The 13,058-nt window shown below is 52.2% G+C and overlaps 1 protein-coding gene across 3 annotated transcripts in view; it reads left to right on the top strand.

Annotated features, from left to right (window-relative positions):
* The window catches only part of PPP2R2D (protein phosphatase 2 regulatory subunit Bdelta), a 54,138-nt gene that overhangs the window by 30,665 nt on the left and 10,415 nt on the right, over positions 1-13,058 (top strand). The window contains exons 5-9 of one of the 3 annotated variants that reach the window (XM_036829581.1): positions 227-339; positions 3,474-3,651; positions 5,241-5,405; positions 7,981-8,150; positions 8,224-8,315. In XM_036829581.1, the coding sequence (XP_036685476.1) occupies positions 227-339; positions 3,474-3,651; positions 5,241-5,405; positions 7,981-8,150; positions 8,224-8,315 (718 nt within the window). Of the gene's footprint in view, positions 1-226; positions 370-3,473; positions 3,652-5,240; positions 5,406-7,980; positions 8,151-8,223; positions 8,316-13,058 lie in introns of all 3 variants that reach the window. The other 2 variants (XM_036829583.1, XM_036829582.1) reach the window with 2 other exon arrangements.

The following is a 13,058-nucleotide window of genomic DNA, read 5'->3' as shown; positions in this document are numbered from 1 at the left end:
ACACACACTCGCGGTGTTACATTTCTCAACTCTGCAGACGTTTCTACATCTTTACTTAGTGTAGGAAACAAAACGTTCATATACAACTGGAAGTACTAATGTTCAAATACTCCTAGCTTATAAACCAGCATAGAACCACAGAGTTTTCTTGTATGATACTCAGCTAACAGTGGTGCATGATATATGGTTTTTCTTTGAATATGGAGAATGAGGTTTTTATTTTCAGATAAAACTATTAAATTATGGAAAATAAGTGAACGGGATAAACGAGCAGAAGGCTGTAACTTACAAGATGAAGACGGACGACTTCGAGATCCGTCTAGCGTCACGGCACTGCGGGTACACGTCACGTTTTCTTTCACCTAGCCGGTACTTGTCATAGATTAATCAGTAACGATGCTTAAGTCGGCTGTTTAGAGAGTACTGTTAAATAGAAATACTGTGGGGTCTGTCTTCTTGATCTTGAAAGTTATTTGTAATCATTTTTATGTATACTTGTTACAATGGGAGTCCTCATAGTCTCACAAAAACAAAAAAGTCACACATCTTCAGAAAATATACTACTACTAAAGAAAAGACTCCGGTTTAATTCCATAACAAATCTTTCTAAGTACATCCACTGCCTTTCACTGTGAAGGTTCAGAGTAGCCCATTGGTGGGGTTGGAGCAGCTGGAACTCAGCACACGTCCCTGGAGGAAGCAGCGTGGGTTGCAGATAGAGAGTGACCTGTGGACCAGCAGGATGGCCTTCTTTGGATTTCCTCTGAGTTAGCTACGGCAGATTCTGACCAGAATTCTTTGCCCATCAATCCATGAGCAGCATTACTTCTTCTTTTCCTTTTTTTTAAAATAAATTCTTCACTCCCTCTTTGGTGCCCCTAGGTACAGTATGAAATGACTGTGTTTTATCAATTCTAATACCTCGATTTTTTTCACATTTTAACATCCATGAAATTGAGTACAACTTAAAATCTAGTGTCCTGGGGTGGTGCCTTTAATTAAATGGAGTATGAGAAGGAGGTTAAACAAGCTTGAGTCCTGCCCAGATGCGCCCTGGTAAGACCCCGGGGTGCTGCCGATGGGCCGGGCCTCAGCGGAGACCAGCGGTCACTCAGGCACTCCCCGAACCGACCGCCTGGTTCATTAGAAAGTTATTGGCCGGTTGGTTGGGTTTTCGGTGAGGTTTAAACCCTTTGCAGAAGTGTGATCTATCAGGTGAAGACCTAGTGAGTGGACACATTGTATTAGTAGCTGAGGAGCTACAGAGGAGGGCACGGAATTGCAGGAAGCTCCCCATCCCGCGCCCCGCAGGGCCCCAGCGCAGGGTGCGTATGGTGGGTTTCGATCTCTTTCCCCGTGCTCTGCTGGCCGCGTGCACGCAGGTGCTGGGGCAGCGGGCGCCCAGCACGGAGTCGCAGCCCCGCGTGCAGGGGGTGCTCCCGACAGGAGCACGGTGGGTGTAACAGGTAAGCACTGCCGAGGAGAAGGGTGGGGTGGGACCTCGTAGGTCAGTGGTATCGCACTGTTTCCAGGGAGTTGAGTCCAAGAAAGCTATGTAATTTGCTCAAATCTAAACCCTAATTTGAACCAAGATGTTCTGATCCAAGTGGTGGATCCTCTGTGCCATGCTGCTGCTTTCCCACCCGTGAATTAGTGACAGTTTGTAGGTAAATCACTGTTGGTGACAGTAACACTAGTTTTACAGTTACCACCATGTAAACTGCTCCTTGGAAACTGTAAGTGCGCTGGAAGGATGAGGCCTGGGGTGCCCTGTGGGTGCACCGATTCTGTCTCGGCCGCCTCTCCCCTGCACCCGGCCCGGCACGCTCCCCCTCTCCAGGGAGCCCCCTGCCTCCCAGCCAGGCCTGCTTCTCCACCGTGATGCTCACGTCCATCCTGGCTGTGGGAAGTCTGTAAGGGCTTCTGAGGCCCAGTCTTCGCCCTGGTCAAGGCTGCTGTTCTACAATTAGCCTAACCAAGCTGGTCTCGTCGGGGGCCGTGGCGAAGCATGTGACAGGTGTGAGGTCATCACAGTTGCAGGGTGGGGTGCGGTGGGGGAGAGATCGCAGGCCAGGTCACCCTGTATGTGGATTTACCTTTGTGAGTTCATGGACTCCTTTGAACTTGAAGAGGAAAACAAAATTTTGAAAGGGGAACAGAAATTTTGTGCTCCTCTTAAATTATTTTGGTGCCAGAAAGGGGCTCTTTCTGTTATCCATGTTACAGTTGTCTCGCATTTTGATTAATTAGAGACTTGTTAGAGGGCATGACGGGTCTGTCCTGTCCCTCGTGGAACCAACAGCTCCTGCACCAGAGGAGGGAAGCGTGTGCTCAGCGCTTGGCTGGTTTAAAATGAGGGGAGTGTTTTTATACATGTTTCCCCAAGTTCATTTTTACGGCATTTTGGCTGGAGAAAACTAAATTAAGAGATTCTCTCCTACCCTTTCTAGGTACACTCCTTGGGTTTTTAATTTAAAAAATAGCACACTTTAGTTTTTTGTTTTGATTTTAAAGCTTCTCTAGATGTCAGTGATGTTGGGCCTTTTTTTTTTCTCACATGTGACACCGTCACCCACGATTGTGCCTTTGGCTGTGGCCACTCTTGTGCTGGCTCCTCCCTCTCGTCCTGCGCCCGGCTGACCTCTCCTCCCTCTCCGTGCAGACGTCCCCTTCCCTCATCCGCGCAGACGTCCCCTTCCCTCATCCGCGCAGACGTCCCCTTCCCTCATCCGCGCAGACGTCCCCTTCCCTCATCCGCGCAGACGTCCCCTTCCCTCATCCGCGCAGACGTCCCCTTCCCTCATCCGCGCAGACGTCCCCTTCCCTCATCCGCGCAGACGTCCCCTTCCCTCATCCGCGCAGACGTCCCCTTCCCTCATCCGCGCAGACGTCCCCTTCCCTCATCCGCGCAGACGTCCCCTTCCCTTTCTGTGCAGACGTCCCCTTCCCTGGGAGCCCTCCTGACCACAGCACTCATCGCAGTCGGGGTTTCTGTGCCTTTTTTAAAAAGCCTTTTACTGAAGTATAACGTACGTACCCGACATGCCTCTGCCGTCTAAGTGAGCAGCTCCGCTGCCGTCTGCAGACTGAACGTGCCGCGTCGCGGGCGCCAGGTCAGGAGAGGCCTCTCCTGTGCTCCCCCCGCCCAGTCCCTGCACCCCGCACGCCCAGCCCTGTTGCAGGGCGCGGGGGTGGGGGGGCGACGAGGCGACGCGCCTGCTCTCACTCTGGAGTCCGCGGCTGCAAGGCCAGAGGAGGAAGGGGGGCTCGACTCAGGCCCCACAGCAGGCATCAGTGTCGGGGCCGTCTGCTTACCGAGCAGGCAGAAGCTGTTGCTTGTTTGGAGTATTGTCTGTACATACTGTTACTTAACTGTGCATACAGATTTGTTCCTTTTTGTTACCTACTGTAAGTGTTCTGACTTTATGCTGCTGGGATCTTTGTTTTGAATTCCTATTTCCTTCCATTTTTAGGTCCCAATATTGAAGCCCATGGACCTTATGGTAGAAGCAAGTCCACGACGAATTTTTGCAAATGCTCACACATATCATATAAATTCCATTTCAGTAAATAGTGATCATGAAACATATCTTTCTGCAGATGACCTGAGAATTAATCTATGGCATTTAGAAATCACAGATAGAAGTTTTAGTATCCTTCATCAGATGGATATCGCAACATTTTTATAGAATTGTTCTTGGATAGGTCATTCTCATCTTCATTATACCCCTTTGTCTCAGAGTCTGTCCTTTGTCACTTTTTTCTCCTGTCGGAAGCTCACATTTTCTCTCAATGATTTGTGAGGACTCTAATTCATGAAGGGTTCATTTATGCAGTCGTATCTTTCGTGGTTTTCTTAAAGATTTTGTCCCACCGTCATGCTTCAGATGCCCTTCATTGCAATTGAGATCATACAGCATAGAAACAGGCATGTGCTTTCTGCTATCTATTAGCACTTTTATATATATACATATATATAATGTTTTTTTGGTTTTGTTTTTTTTTATTTTTGGCTGCGTTGGGTCTCCGTTGCTGCACAGGGGCTTTCTCTAGTTGCGGCAAGCGGGGGCTACTCTTCGTTGCGGTGCAGTGCCTTCTCTTGTTGTGGAGCACGGGCTCAAGGCACGCGGGCTTCAGTAGTTGTGGCTCGTGGGCTCTGGAGCGCAGACTCAGTAGTCATGGCGCATGGGCTTAGTTGCACCGCGGCATGTGGGATCTTCCTGGACCAGGGCTCAAACCCGTAGGACGTCCCCTGCGTTGGCAGGCAGATTCTTAACCACTGCGCCACCAGGGAAGTCCCTATCTGTTAGCACTTTAAAAACACCTTGGATCCACTCACAGGGGCCAGTTGGTGCCCTCGTGGCGCCTCACCTCCCACTTCGCTTTCAGCCCAGCTTTGCTCTTTGGCGAGCTCTCGCATGAGCTGGGGTGCCGTTCTCTCATCTGTGGGCGTGGCTCCTTCCCTAGCTGGGCAGTGTCCTCACAGGCCTTTGCTGACCGGTCCTCCAGAGCCTGTTGGCCACTCTTCTCGGGCACTCGGCCCTGCGTGCCTCGTATGCTTCCGCGGGCTCAGCCTGGTGCCCACTCTGCCCGGTGGCCTGGAGACAGCCACGACGGCGTGCCGGGCAGTGTAGGGCTCCAGTCCCTCCAGGGTCCCTGCCCACGCTGTCTGATGTCTGGAGACTTGAGCTGTAGTGTCACCAAGTTTTTTAGCTTCCTTAGTTGTGATCTGTTTCTGCTATCCTATCTTGGCCCAAAGCCAAATTGTACACTTCCTTGTTTTTTCAGTTGAGTGATTTCTGTATTTGGCAACCTACCATGTGACGTTGTTCTGACTACTTAGAGCAAGCTCTTGGTGTCAGATACTTAACAAAGCAGAATCTTTTGGAACCTGGCAATACTCGTGTGTCTGTGTCATTTTTGTGGATGTTAGTATGGGACTTTTGTGCAGATGGGCACTTGCTTCCTTATCTTTTAATGTGTGTTATGTTGCTGGGAAAGTCTCTTCCTAGAATGCTAGCAGTAGCAGCGAGATGAAGGCAGCCCTCGTGTCTGCGTGGATGTAGCCCCTGTCGGGCACGTTACTGGAGTCTGATTAGTGTATTAACGTAGATCCTCTTACCGGTGCGCTCGCCCGGCATACAGTACGTGTGGTCGCCTCCCGCACGCCTAACCTCTGAAACCTCGTCACGTGGGTCATCTCATGCCTGCGAGCGCCCTGCCTTAACTGTGCGCTTCAGACATCGTGGACATCAAGCCGGCCAACATGGAGGAGCTGACGGAGGTGATCACGGCGGCCGAGTTCCACCCGCACCAGTGTAACGTGCTCGTCTACAGCAGCAGCAAGGGGACCATCAGGCTGTGCGACATGCGCTCCTCCGCCCTGTGCGACCGACACTCCAAGTGTAAGTGCCGGGCGTGTATACAAACGTCCCGTCCAGGGCCCGTGTTGTCTGGGCGCTGAGCCACCTCCGAAGACTTAGAGGTGCTTCTCGTTACGCGTGTGCCTGCGCGAGCGGAGGCCCGGCCTTGGTCCTCGCAGCGCTGCTGGCGGGATGCGGAGCGACAGGCCCGCTTCTGTGGCGCCGCGGTGGAGCCCGCAGGTCGCTCCTGCCAGCGCTTCCGTGCGGCGTCCGACTCCCTGGGTGGGCCCAGTGAGAGCCCCTTGTCGCCTCCACCTCTGCGCACTAGGACCTCTGCTGAGGCTGGAGACGCAGGCCACCTGTGACCTTTCTCGGCTCTCGGAATGGGCTCTGTTCCCAGAGAGCTTCGCTGAACCTGAAGCCAGTTCCCTCAGGTGAAAGTCTAGGCTTTCATCCACTGAGTCTTGAAGTCCTTCTAGGTGAGGAGAGCTTTGGTTTTGTTTTTATTTTTAGCCATAACCAACAGGCCCTACTTTGTAGAAAACCAGAAGTCTGTGTGTCACAAGACATACAGAGTGTGTCCTGGGAACTTTGCCAACGCATTCCCAAGTACTGAGCAGTGACGCCATCCCAGCCCAGAGCGCCACGGGTTGTCGTGTTCTGGACACTTGGTCCTGCAGCGAAGTCAGTGTATCGGTCAGTCTGTCCAGAGTGTCTCCCGTCGTAAAGTGGGGCAGCTCCAGCAGAGCCTGATGGGAAGTGTCCTTGATGACTGGTTCTTAGGAGCCTTTTTGCCTCGTTCTGTCTCTTTTTGAGGCTAAAGTGTAGGGGGAGGGGGGTTTTCTTGCAGTTTTATTTTTTGGTTTTGGGGGTTTGTGGTTTTCTTTTTTTTTTTTTGGCCACACTGCATGGTATATGGGATCTTCCCCAGTCCGGGATCGAACCCGTGCCCCTTGCAGTGGAAGCGCAGAGTCTTAACCACTGGACCACCAGGGAAGTCCACTATAGTGTGTTTTTTTTTGTTTTTTGGGGTTTTTTTAATAAATTTATTTATTTTAATTATTTATTTTTGGCTGTGTTGGGTCTTCATTGCTGCTTGCGGGCCTTCTTTAGTTGCGGCGAGCAGGGGCCACTCTCCGTTGCGTGTGCGGGCCTCTCATGGCGGTGGCTTCTCCTGTTGCGGAGCATGGGCTCTAGGCCCGCGGGCTTCAGTCGTTGCAGCACGTGGGCTCTAGAGCACAGGCTCAGCAGTTGTGGCACACAGGCTTAGTTGCTCCGCGGCATGTGGGATCTTCCTGGACCAGGGCTCAAACCCGTGTCCCCTGCATTGGCAGGCGGATTCTCAACCACTGCGCCACCAGGGAAGCCCCTATAGTGTGTTTTAAAAGAACTTTGTACTTTAGTAGAATTCCTGCAATGAAAAATGAGTCTTTTCTAGTGTTTGGCCTATGTTTTCAAGACAACACTCGTGAATAACAATTTTAGATTCCAAGAGTAGTTTTATTTGTCAGCAAAGTTACTTATTTGAGTAAATGCTCAGTATTGCCACCAGCTTGCTTATAATCAACTTCAAATGCAGACTCAACAAACATAGGTTCCTACATTAAAAAAAGAAAATCATAAGCTACTGCAAATGAAAGGAAGTACAGAAATCCTCACCCAAAGTTCACCAAGCCACAGGCTCGACAGTGCGCTGGGGGCTCTGGGGTCTGGCGCACGGGCAGGGGGCGAGTGAGGGGGCACTCGAGTTACTGCTGAGAAAGCAGAAGTGTCAGGGAAAGAAAGGTCTGCCAAGGAAGCCTGTAGAATCTTTCTGAAACTAGTAGTTTGGTTTTGTTAGCCTAAGTCTGGACTATTGAATAGTGAAGGAAAACCCCTTTCCTGACGGGCTTTGGCGGCTGGGACTGTTCCGGTGTTAAATCTGACCCAGGCGTTCGCGGCTAAGGGCCGGGCCCCGCAGCGCACTCGCAGCCGCTCGGGGCACCGTGTCGGCATCTCCTGTAGCGCCCTTTGCGTCTTTCTGAGCCAGGGACGGGATGGGACGCGGTTTGCTAGGGACTGGCGTTCCGAGGATCTGCAGGGAAGCGTCAGGTTAATGCAGAGGCCTCAGCAGGCCGCACTCAGAGCGCCCGAGCAGCGTTCTGGGTTGCAGGCCAGGGCCTGGGTGAGCCTGGGGCCTGTGCTTCAGGAAGATGGGAGGCCGCAGCGGTGCCAGGGCAGGGCCCGAGTCTCGCTTGGACTTTTTTTTTTTTTTTTTTTTTTAATTTATTTATTTATATTTATTTTTGGCTGTGTTGGGTCTTCGTTTCTGTGCGAGGGCTTTCTCCAGTTGCAGTGAGCGGGGGCCACTCTTCATCGCGGTGCACAGGTCTCTCACTGTCGTGGCCTCTCCCGTTGCGGAGCACAGGCTCCAGACGCGCAGGCTCAGTAGTTGTGGCTCACGGGCTTAGTCGCTCCGCGGCATGTGGGATCTTCCCAGACCAGGGCTCGAACCCGTGTTCCCTGCGTTGGCAGGCAGATTCTTAACCACTGCGCCACCAGGGAAGCCCTCGCTTGGACTTTAAAATGATTTGTTCTCTGGTTTTTAAACAGAAGCTGAAAACATTATATTTTCCAGTTTTTGAAGAGCCGGAAGACCCCAGCAGTAGGTCCTTCTTCTCAGAAATAATCTCTTCTGTGTCCGACGTGAAATTCAGCCACAGCGGTCGGTACATGATGACCCGAGACTACCTGTCGGTGAAGGTGTGGGACCTCAACATGGAGAGCCGGCCTGTCGAGACCCACCAGGTGAGGCCGCGGCATGGACCCTGCCATGCCTTGCACGCGACCGTCCCTCTGACCTTCCTGTACTTTCATTAAGGTCCACGAGTACCTTCGAAGCAAGCTGTGTTCCCTGTACGAAAATGACTGCATCTTTGACAAGTTTGAGTGCTGCTGGAACGGCTGCGACAGGTGAGCCCTGCGTCGTGACCAGGCCCGAAGCACGCTGATGTCCTCAGAGGCGGGCCGGGCTGCCAGGAAGAGTCCCGATGGGCTTGGTTCTCCAGGCCGTCTGGGAGGTGGCCGCAGCAAGGTGGAAACGTGGGGTGTCTGAGCGCACTTCTCACCTTGCTTACGTTTCCACCTGTATTTAAACAGCAAGCGTAGTACGAGGTTCATACTGGCTGTTTTTAAAACGCTTAGTGGATGATAATTTCTTATGTTTTGTTATTTCCAAGATGAGTGAAAGGAAGGCGGTGGGGAGGTTAGTTACTGTGGCCTGTGTGGGGTGGCCACGTTCCAGTTTGCCTTCGGGGACAAGTGGAGGACGAGACCTCAGAGCCGCTGCTGTGCTTGGACAGAGTGGCGGTGGCTGGCGTGAGTCCGTGGTCTGCCTCGTGATGAGGCGGCCTGAGGCCTCCGCCACCTGGCTGTGCACGTCCTGAAGGTGACGGCGGTGCTGCCGAGAGGTCTGTGTTTCGTGTTCTACGGAATGCCACGCTTCACGTGGTGGAAGGAGATGCTCTTGCGTCGTCTGTGATGGATTCTGTGCCGGGTGCTGCTTGTCAAGGGTGTCAGTGAGCAGAGGACCTCGCCACTTCCGGTGAGGGACTGACGGACATTCTGAGAAACGCTTTGGCACGAACACCTAGAAACATCAGATGTCACGCCACAGATCTCTTCGTGGGTATAGATGAGCTCACAGCCAGTAAGGCCAGGAGTGAAGAGGGAGCGGGAACTAGAAGGAAGCCTTCGCTGGCCTCAGGGCACCAGCTGGAGCCAGGAACCTGCAGCCCAGGAGGGTACAAGAGCTGTGGCCCTGGACCCACACAGGGTTGGCAGTTGAAACTGGGACCCTCGGGGTTATGGAAAAGGCATCCATCTACGTTCAGATGGGTCCCAAGGGAAATGTATCAGTCTGAGACCTTGGATTGGAGTGGATGAAGTCCCCTGACCTTTGTGACCATAAGCCTCCCTCCCCCCCAAGGACGTGTGTTTGTATTTGTACTGACCTGGAGAAGCTCACTGAGGGTAAGTCCCAGCAGACAGGCAGCCCCGGGCATCCGCACTGTTCACAGGCTGACGTGCCACCTGTTAGTGTCTCCTGCTGCAGACACGGGGCCCCTGGGTGGCAGGGGACTTCACTCCTCACAGCATAGCAGAGCAGCATGAGCTTGGTCAGAGTGCCTTGGGGGTGACACAAGGGGCCCGGGCAGAGGCCGCTCATGCAGCGGGGTTGGCCTCACACCAGCACACACTCAGCTTGGGGCTCCACCGCTTTTACAGAGAGTGGTAAGCAAGGCTGCAGCCCTGAGATGTGGCCCAGGTAGAGAGCACTGAAGAAACGCGTTCTTGGCAAACCCACTGAAAACACGTAGGGGTGCCCGGCACCCATGGCGGACTTGTCTTTCCCGGTGCTCCAGGGCTCAGGATTTCCCCAGATTAAAATCAGTTAAACAGGAGCTCACAGGTGAAAACCACCGAGCACATGAAGGAAAGCCAGTGTGAGCAAGCCAGCAGAAACAACCACAGAACTGTGACCTCTGAGAAATCAGGTGCTGAAATCATACGCCACAGAATATAAAATGAGAATGTGGAAATACTCGCAGGTTAAAGGACGGAACCAGAACCTGAACATGGAACCAGAAGGCCATTAAAAACCACCCAGGACATTTGGAAAAGAATCATGCAGGACTTCTAGAAATGAAAACTGTGGTAGTTGAAAAATCACTGTGTGAATTTAGCACACCCCGTGAAGCTGAAAAGATCTTGAATTAGTGAACTGAAGATGAGAAATATTTTAAGAAGAAAGATCAGGAGAGATTATCCAGGATGCAGCTCAGAGAGCCAAAGAGGCAGAAAAAACATGGAAGGTTGGAAAACACGGAGGGTCAGATAAGGTCCGACGTAACCTAAGTGGAGAGAAGTGTCCAAATTGGAGGACTGTGGAGAAGTAGCAGTTAAAGTGTCAATGGCCAGGAATTTTCTATAACTGATGAAAGACTGAATACACAGATTCAAGAAGCACAGAAATCCACATCCAGATCATAATGAAGTTACAGGGCACCAAAAACAAAGAGAAGATCTTAAAAGCAGCCAGGGGAGAAAAGACCCGTTGCCTTCGGAGAAAGGGTGTTCAGACTGCGAGCAGACTTCTTGGCCTGGCAGTGGAAGCCGGAAGGTACTTTGATGCAGTGTGTCGTGATCCCTTCTGACTCGCTTCCTAAAATTGTGTCCTGAGATAAATGATCATGCAGGAATATGCCTTAAACAAGGTCCCAAACCCAGACAAAGAAATCCAACTACATTAAGACTTTAAACTTCTTTGTATCAAAATGAAACAATGGAAATAAAACCCACAAAAGCACATAAAATTAACAAAGAGATAAATATCCAGAATATGTGAAGAATCGTAAGTCAGTGAGAAAGTCCTAACAACTCATGAATGGGAATTAACAGAAATGGGGGGGAAATGAATAAAAACAGTCATCCTCATTAGTAATCAGCAGATCAAAGCAACAGGGACGTCCCTTCACATCCATCAGAGTGACGGAAATGTTGGGGTGCGTGGAGGTGGGGGCCAGTGGGCATGACCACCGCCCCTGCCCTTCTTCTGAGGCTCTCTGGCCGGGTGGGCTGGGAGCCTCTCGAATATACAGACAAGAAAACACGTTCCAAGACGTGCCCTGGAGGCAGCTGACCCATGCCGGGGTTCCTGCCTGGGCGCGCGGACGAGGAATCGTCCTCTGTTCATGGTGTGGACCAGACGCAGTGAAAGCCAGGGTTACAGCTGCACAGACCTGTACACGATCACACAAGTGACTCATCTGATGTCTAGAGCATGCAAGACGGTTTTGTTTTTAAGACCGTGTAACTGTTCAAAGGACAACCGTGTACAGGAATGTTCCCTGCACGGTTCTTTATGTTTCGCGGTAGATCTGAGATATTGCAAAATACGTTTAAATTACCCATCCCCAGCACATCCAGAAGCTTTCTGGTGGCGCCTGCCTGTTCCCTCGCTCCTGCCAACATGCCCTGCCTTCCTGCCTGGAAGCTTGTGTGGAGTTGGGGGCGGGGGCAGGGCTAGGTTTTTGCCACCATCCCAGTCACTCTGCCTGGGACGGCGCTGCCCGGCAGTTAAGTTTTGCCCCACTTTGTTGTGCTCCTGTGTTTCGCGGTGTTCCCACCTAGGCAGCACCTGGCCAGGTGCCGGGGAAGGCTCTCATTCCCGCCGTGTGGAGCAGCGGGCCGGGGGGACGTCCACGCCCCCGCAGGTGCCGTCAGGACTACTGAATAATAGTAATAATTGTAATAAACGGCATGAGGGTTGGTCTGCTTTTATTTCTGTCACGCACCAGCACCTGTAATCAACATTGATAATAAAATACTCCTTCCCGAAAAAATTCTTTCATTGGTCTCTGTTCTGAATAATTGCTGCCGTTAAGTTTTTTTATATATATATTTATTTATTTATTTATTTTTGGGCTGTGGTGGGTCTTCGTTGCTGTGCACGTGGGCTTTCTCTAGTTGCGGCGAGCGGGGGCTACTCTTGTTGTGGTGCGCGGGCTTCTCATTGTGGTGACTTCTCTTGTTGCAGAGCACGGGCTCTAGGCACGCGGGCTTTAGTAGTTGTGGCGCACAGGCTCTGAGGAGCAGGCTTGCGGGCTCTAGAGCGCGGGCTTCAATAGTTGTGGTGCATGGGCTTAGTTGCTCCGCGGCACGTGGGATCTTCCCAGACCAGGGCTCGAACCTGTGTCCCCTGCATTGGCAGGCAGATTCCTAACCACTGCGCCACCAGGGAAGTCCCTGCAGTTAAGTTTTAATAACACAAATGTAAGCTTCAGATCAGCACGTTTGTTGCTTATCCTTTTGTGAACATCGTGTTCTGTGTGGAAATTAATGTGGGCAAGTGCCAGTTGCTGGTGGCCCTCCTGGGCCCCACTGTGTGGCCCTGCTGCGTACACCGCCACATGGGCCCCTCCGTCCCTGAGGTGTGTGCATTCCAGGCTTCAACAGTACAGGTGAGATAAGCCAGGAGAGCTTATCGTTTTTTGTGGTGTGAGGTTGTAGATGAGGTTAATCCGACGCTGAAGGATTTGCACAGTCGGCTCAGTCCTGCACTGTGTGAATGAGGCAGCACGTGTCTCGTGGGGCCTCAAGACCCGCCCCTGACGATGCGGGGATGGCCCAGGAGCCCAAGGTGCCAAGGCGGAGGCTGCAGGACACTCTGGTCTTACCCCGCCCGACAGGCCCGCTGAGGCAGGGGCTGGACGCATGTGAAAGCATTTGTCGGCAACCAGCCACTATCCTCTTAGCTGTGTAGAGAGACCAGAAGTTTCCACCAGTGTGATAGAAGCGCGTCACGGTGCTGTGCGCTTCAGTGGAGACGTGGGAAGCCGCCACAGCCAGCCCGGAAGGGAAAAGACCACGGGCGCTGCTGCAGTGTCTGGAGTGTCGGGAAAGAAGGCCCCCGGCTGTCTCGCCCACTGACCCCGTGTCTGAGGCCCCTCCTAACTGTTTATATACCTGTTACTTCACGAGAAAAACGCTTTTAAGATTAAAATGAACTTTAAAACCTTGTCTGGTCAGTCGTGAGCGAAGATGGTGACAGATCTCACGAATGTCTTTTGAGCACGTGTGGAGCCCTACTGAATCAGGGACAAGGCGTAGGAGGTTAATGAGACCGTCCCCCGAGCCTGCGGCAGTGACTGTGTC

This window comes from Balaenoptera musculus, chromosome 16 (assembly GCF_009873245.2).
Source record: "Balaenoptera musculus isolate JJ_BM4_2016_0621 chromosome 16, mBalMus1.pri.v3, whole genome shotgun sequence".
NCBI classification, from domain to species: Eukaryota; Metazoa; Chordata; class Mammalia; order Artiodactyla; family Balaenopteridae; genus Balaenoptera; species Balaenoptera musculus.
This window is presented reverse-complemented; position numbering and strand designations above follow the sequence as displayed.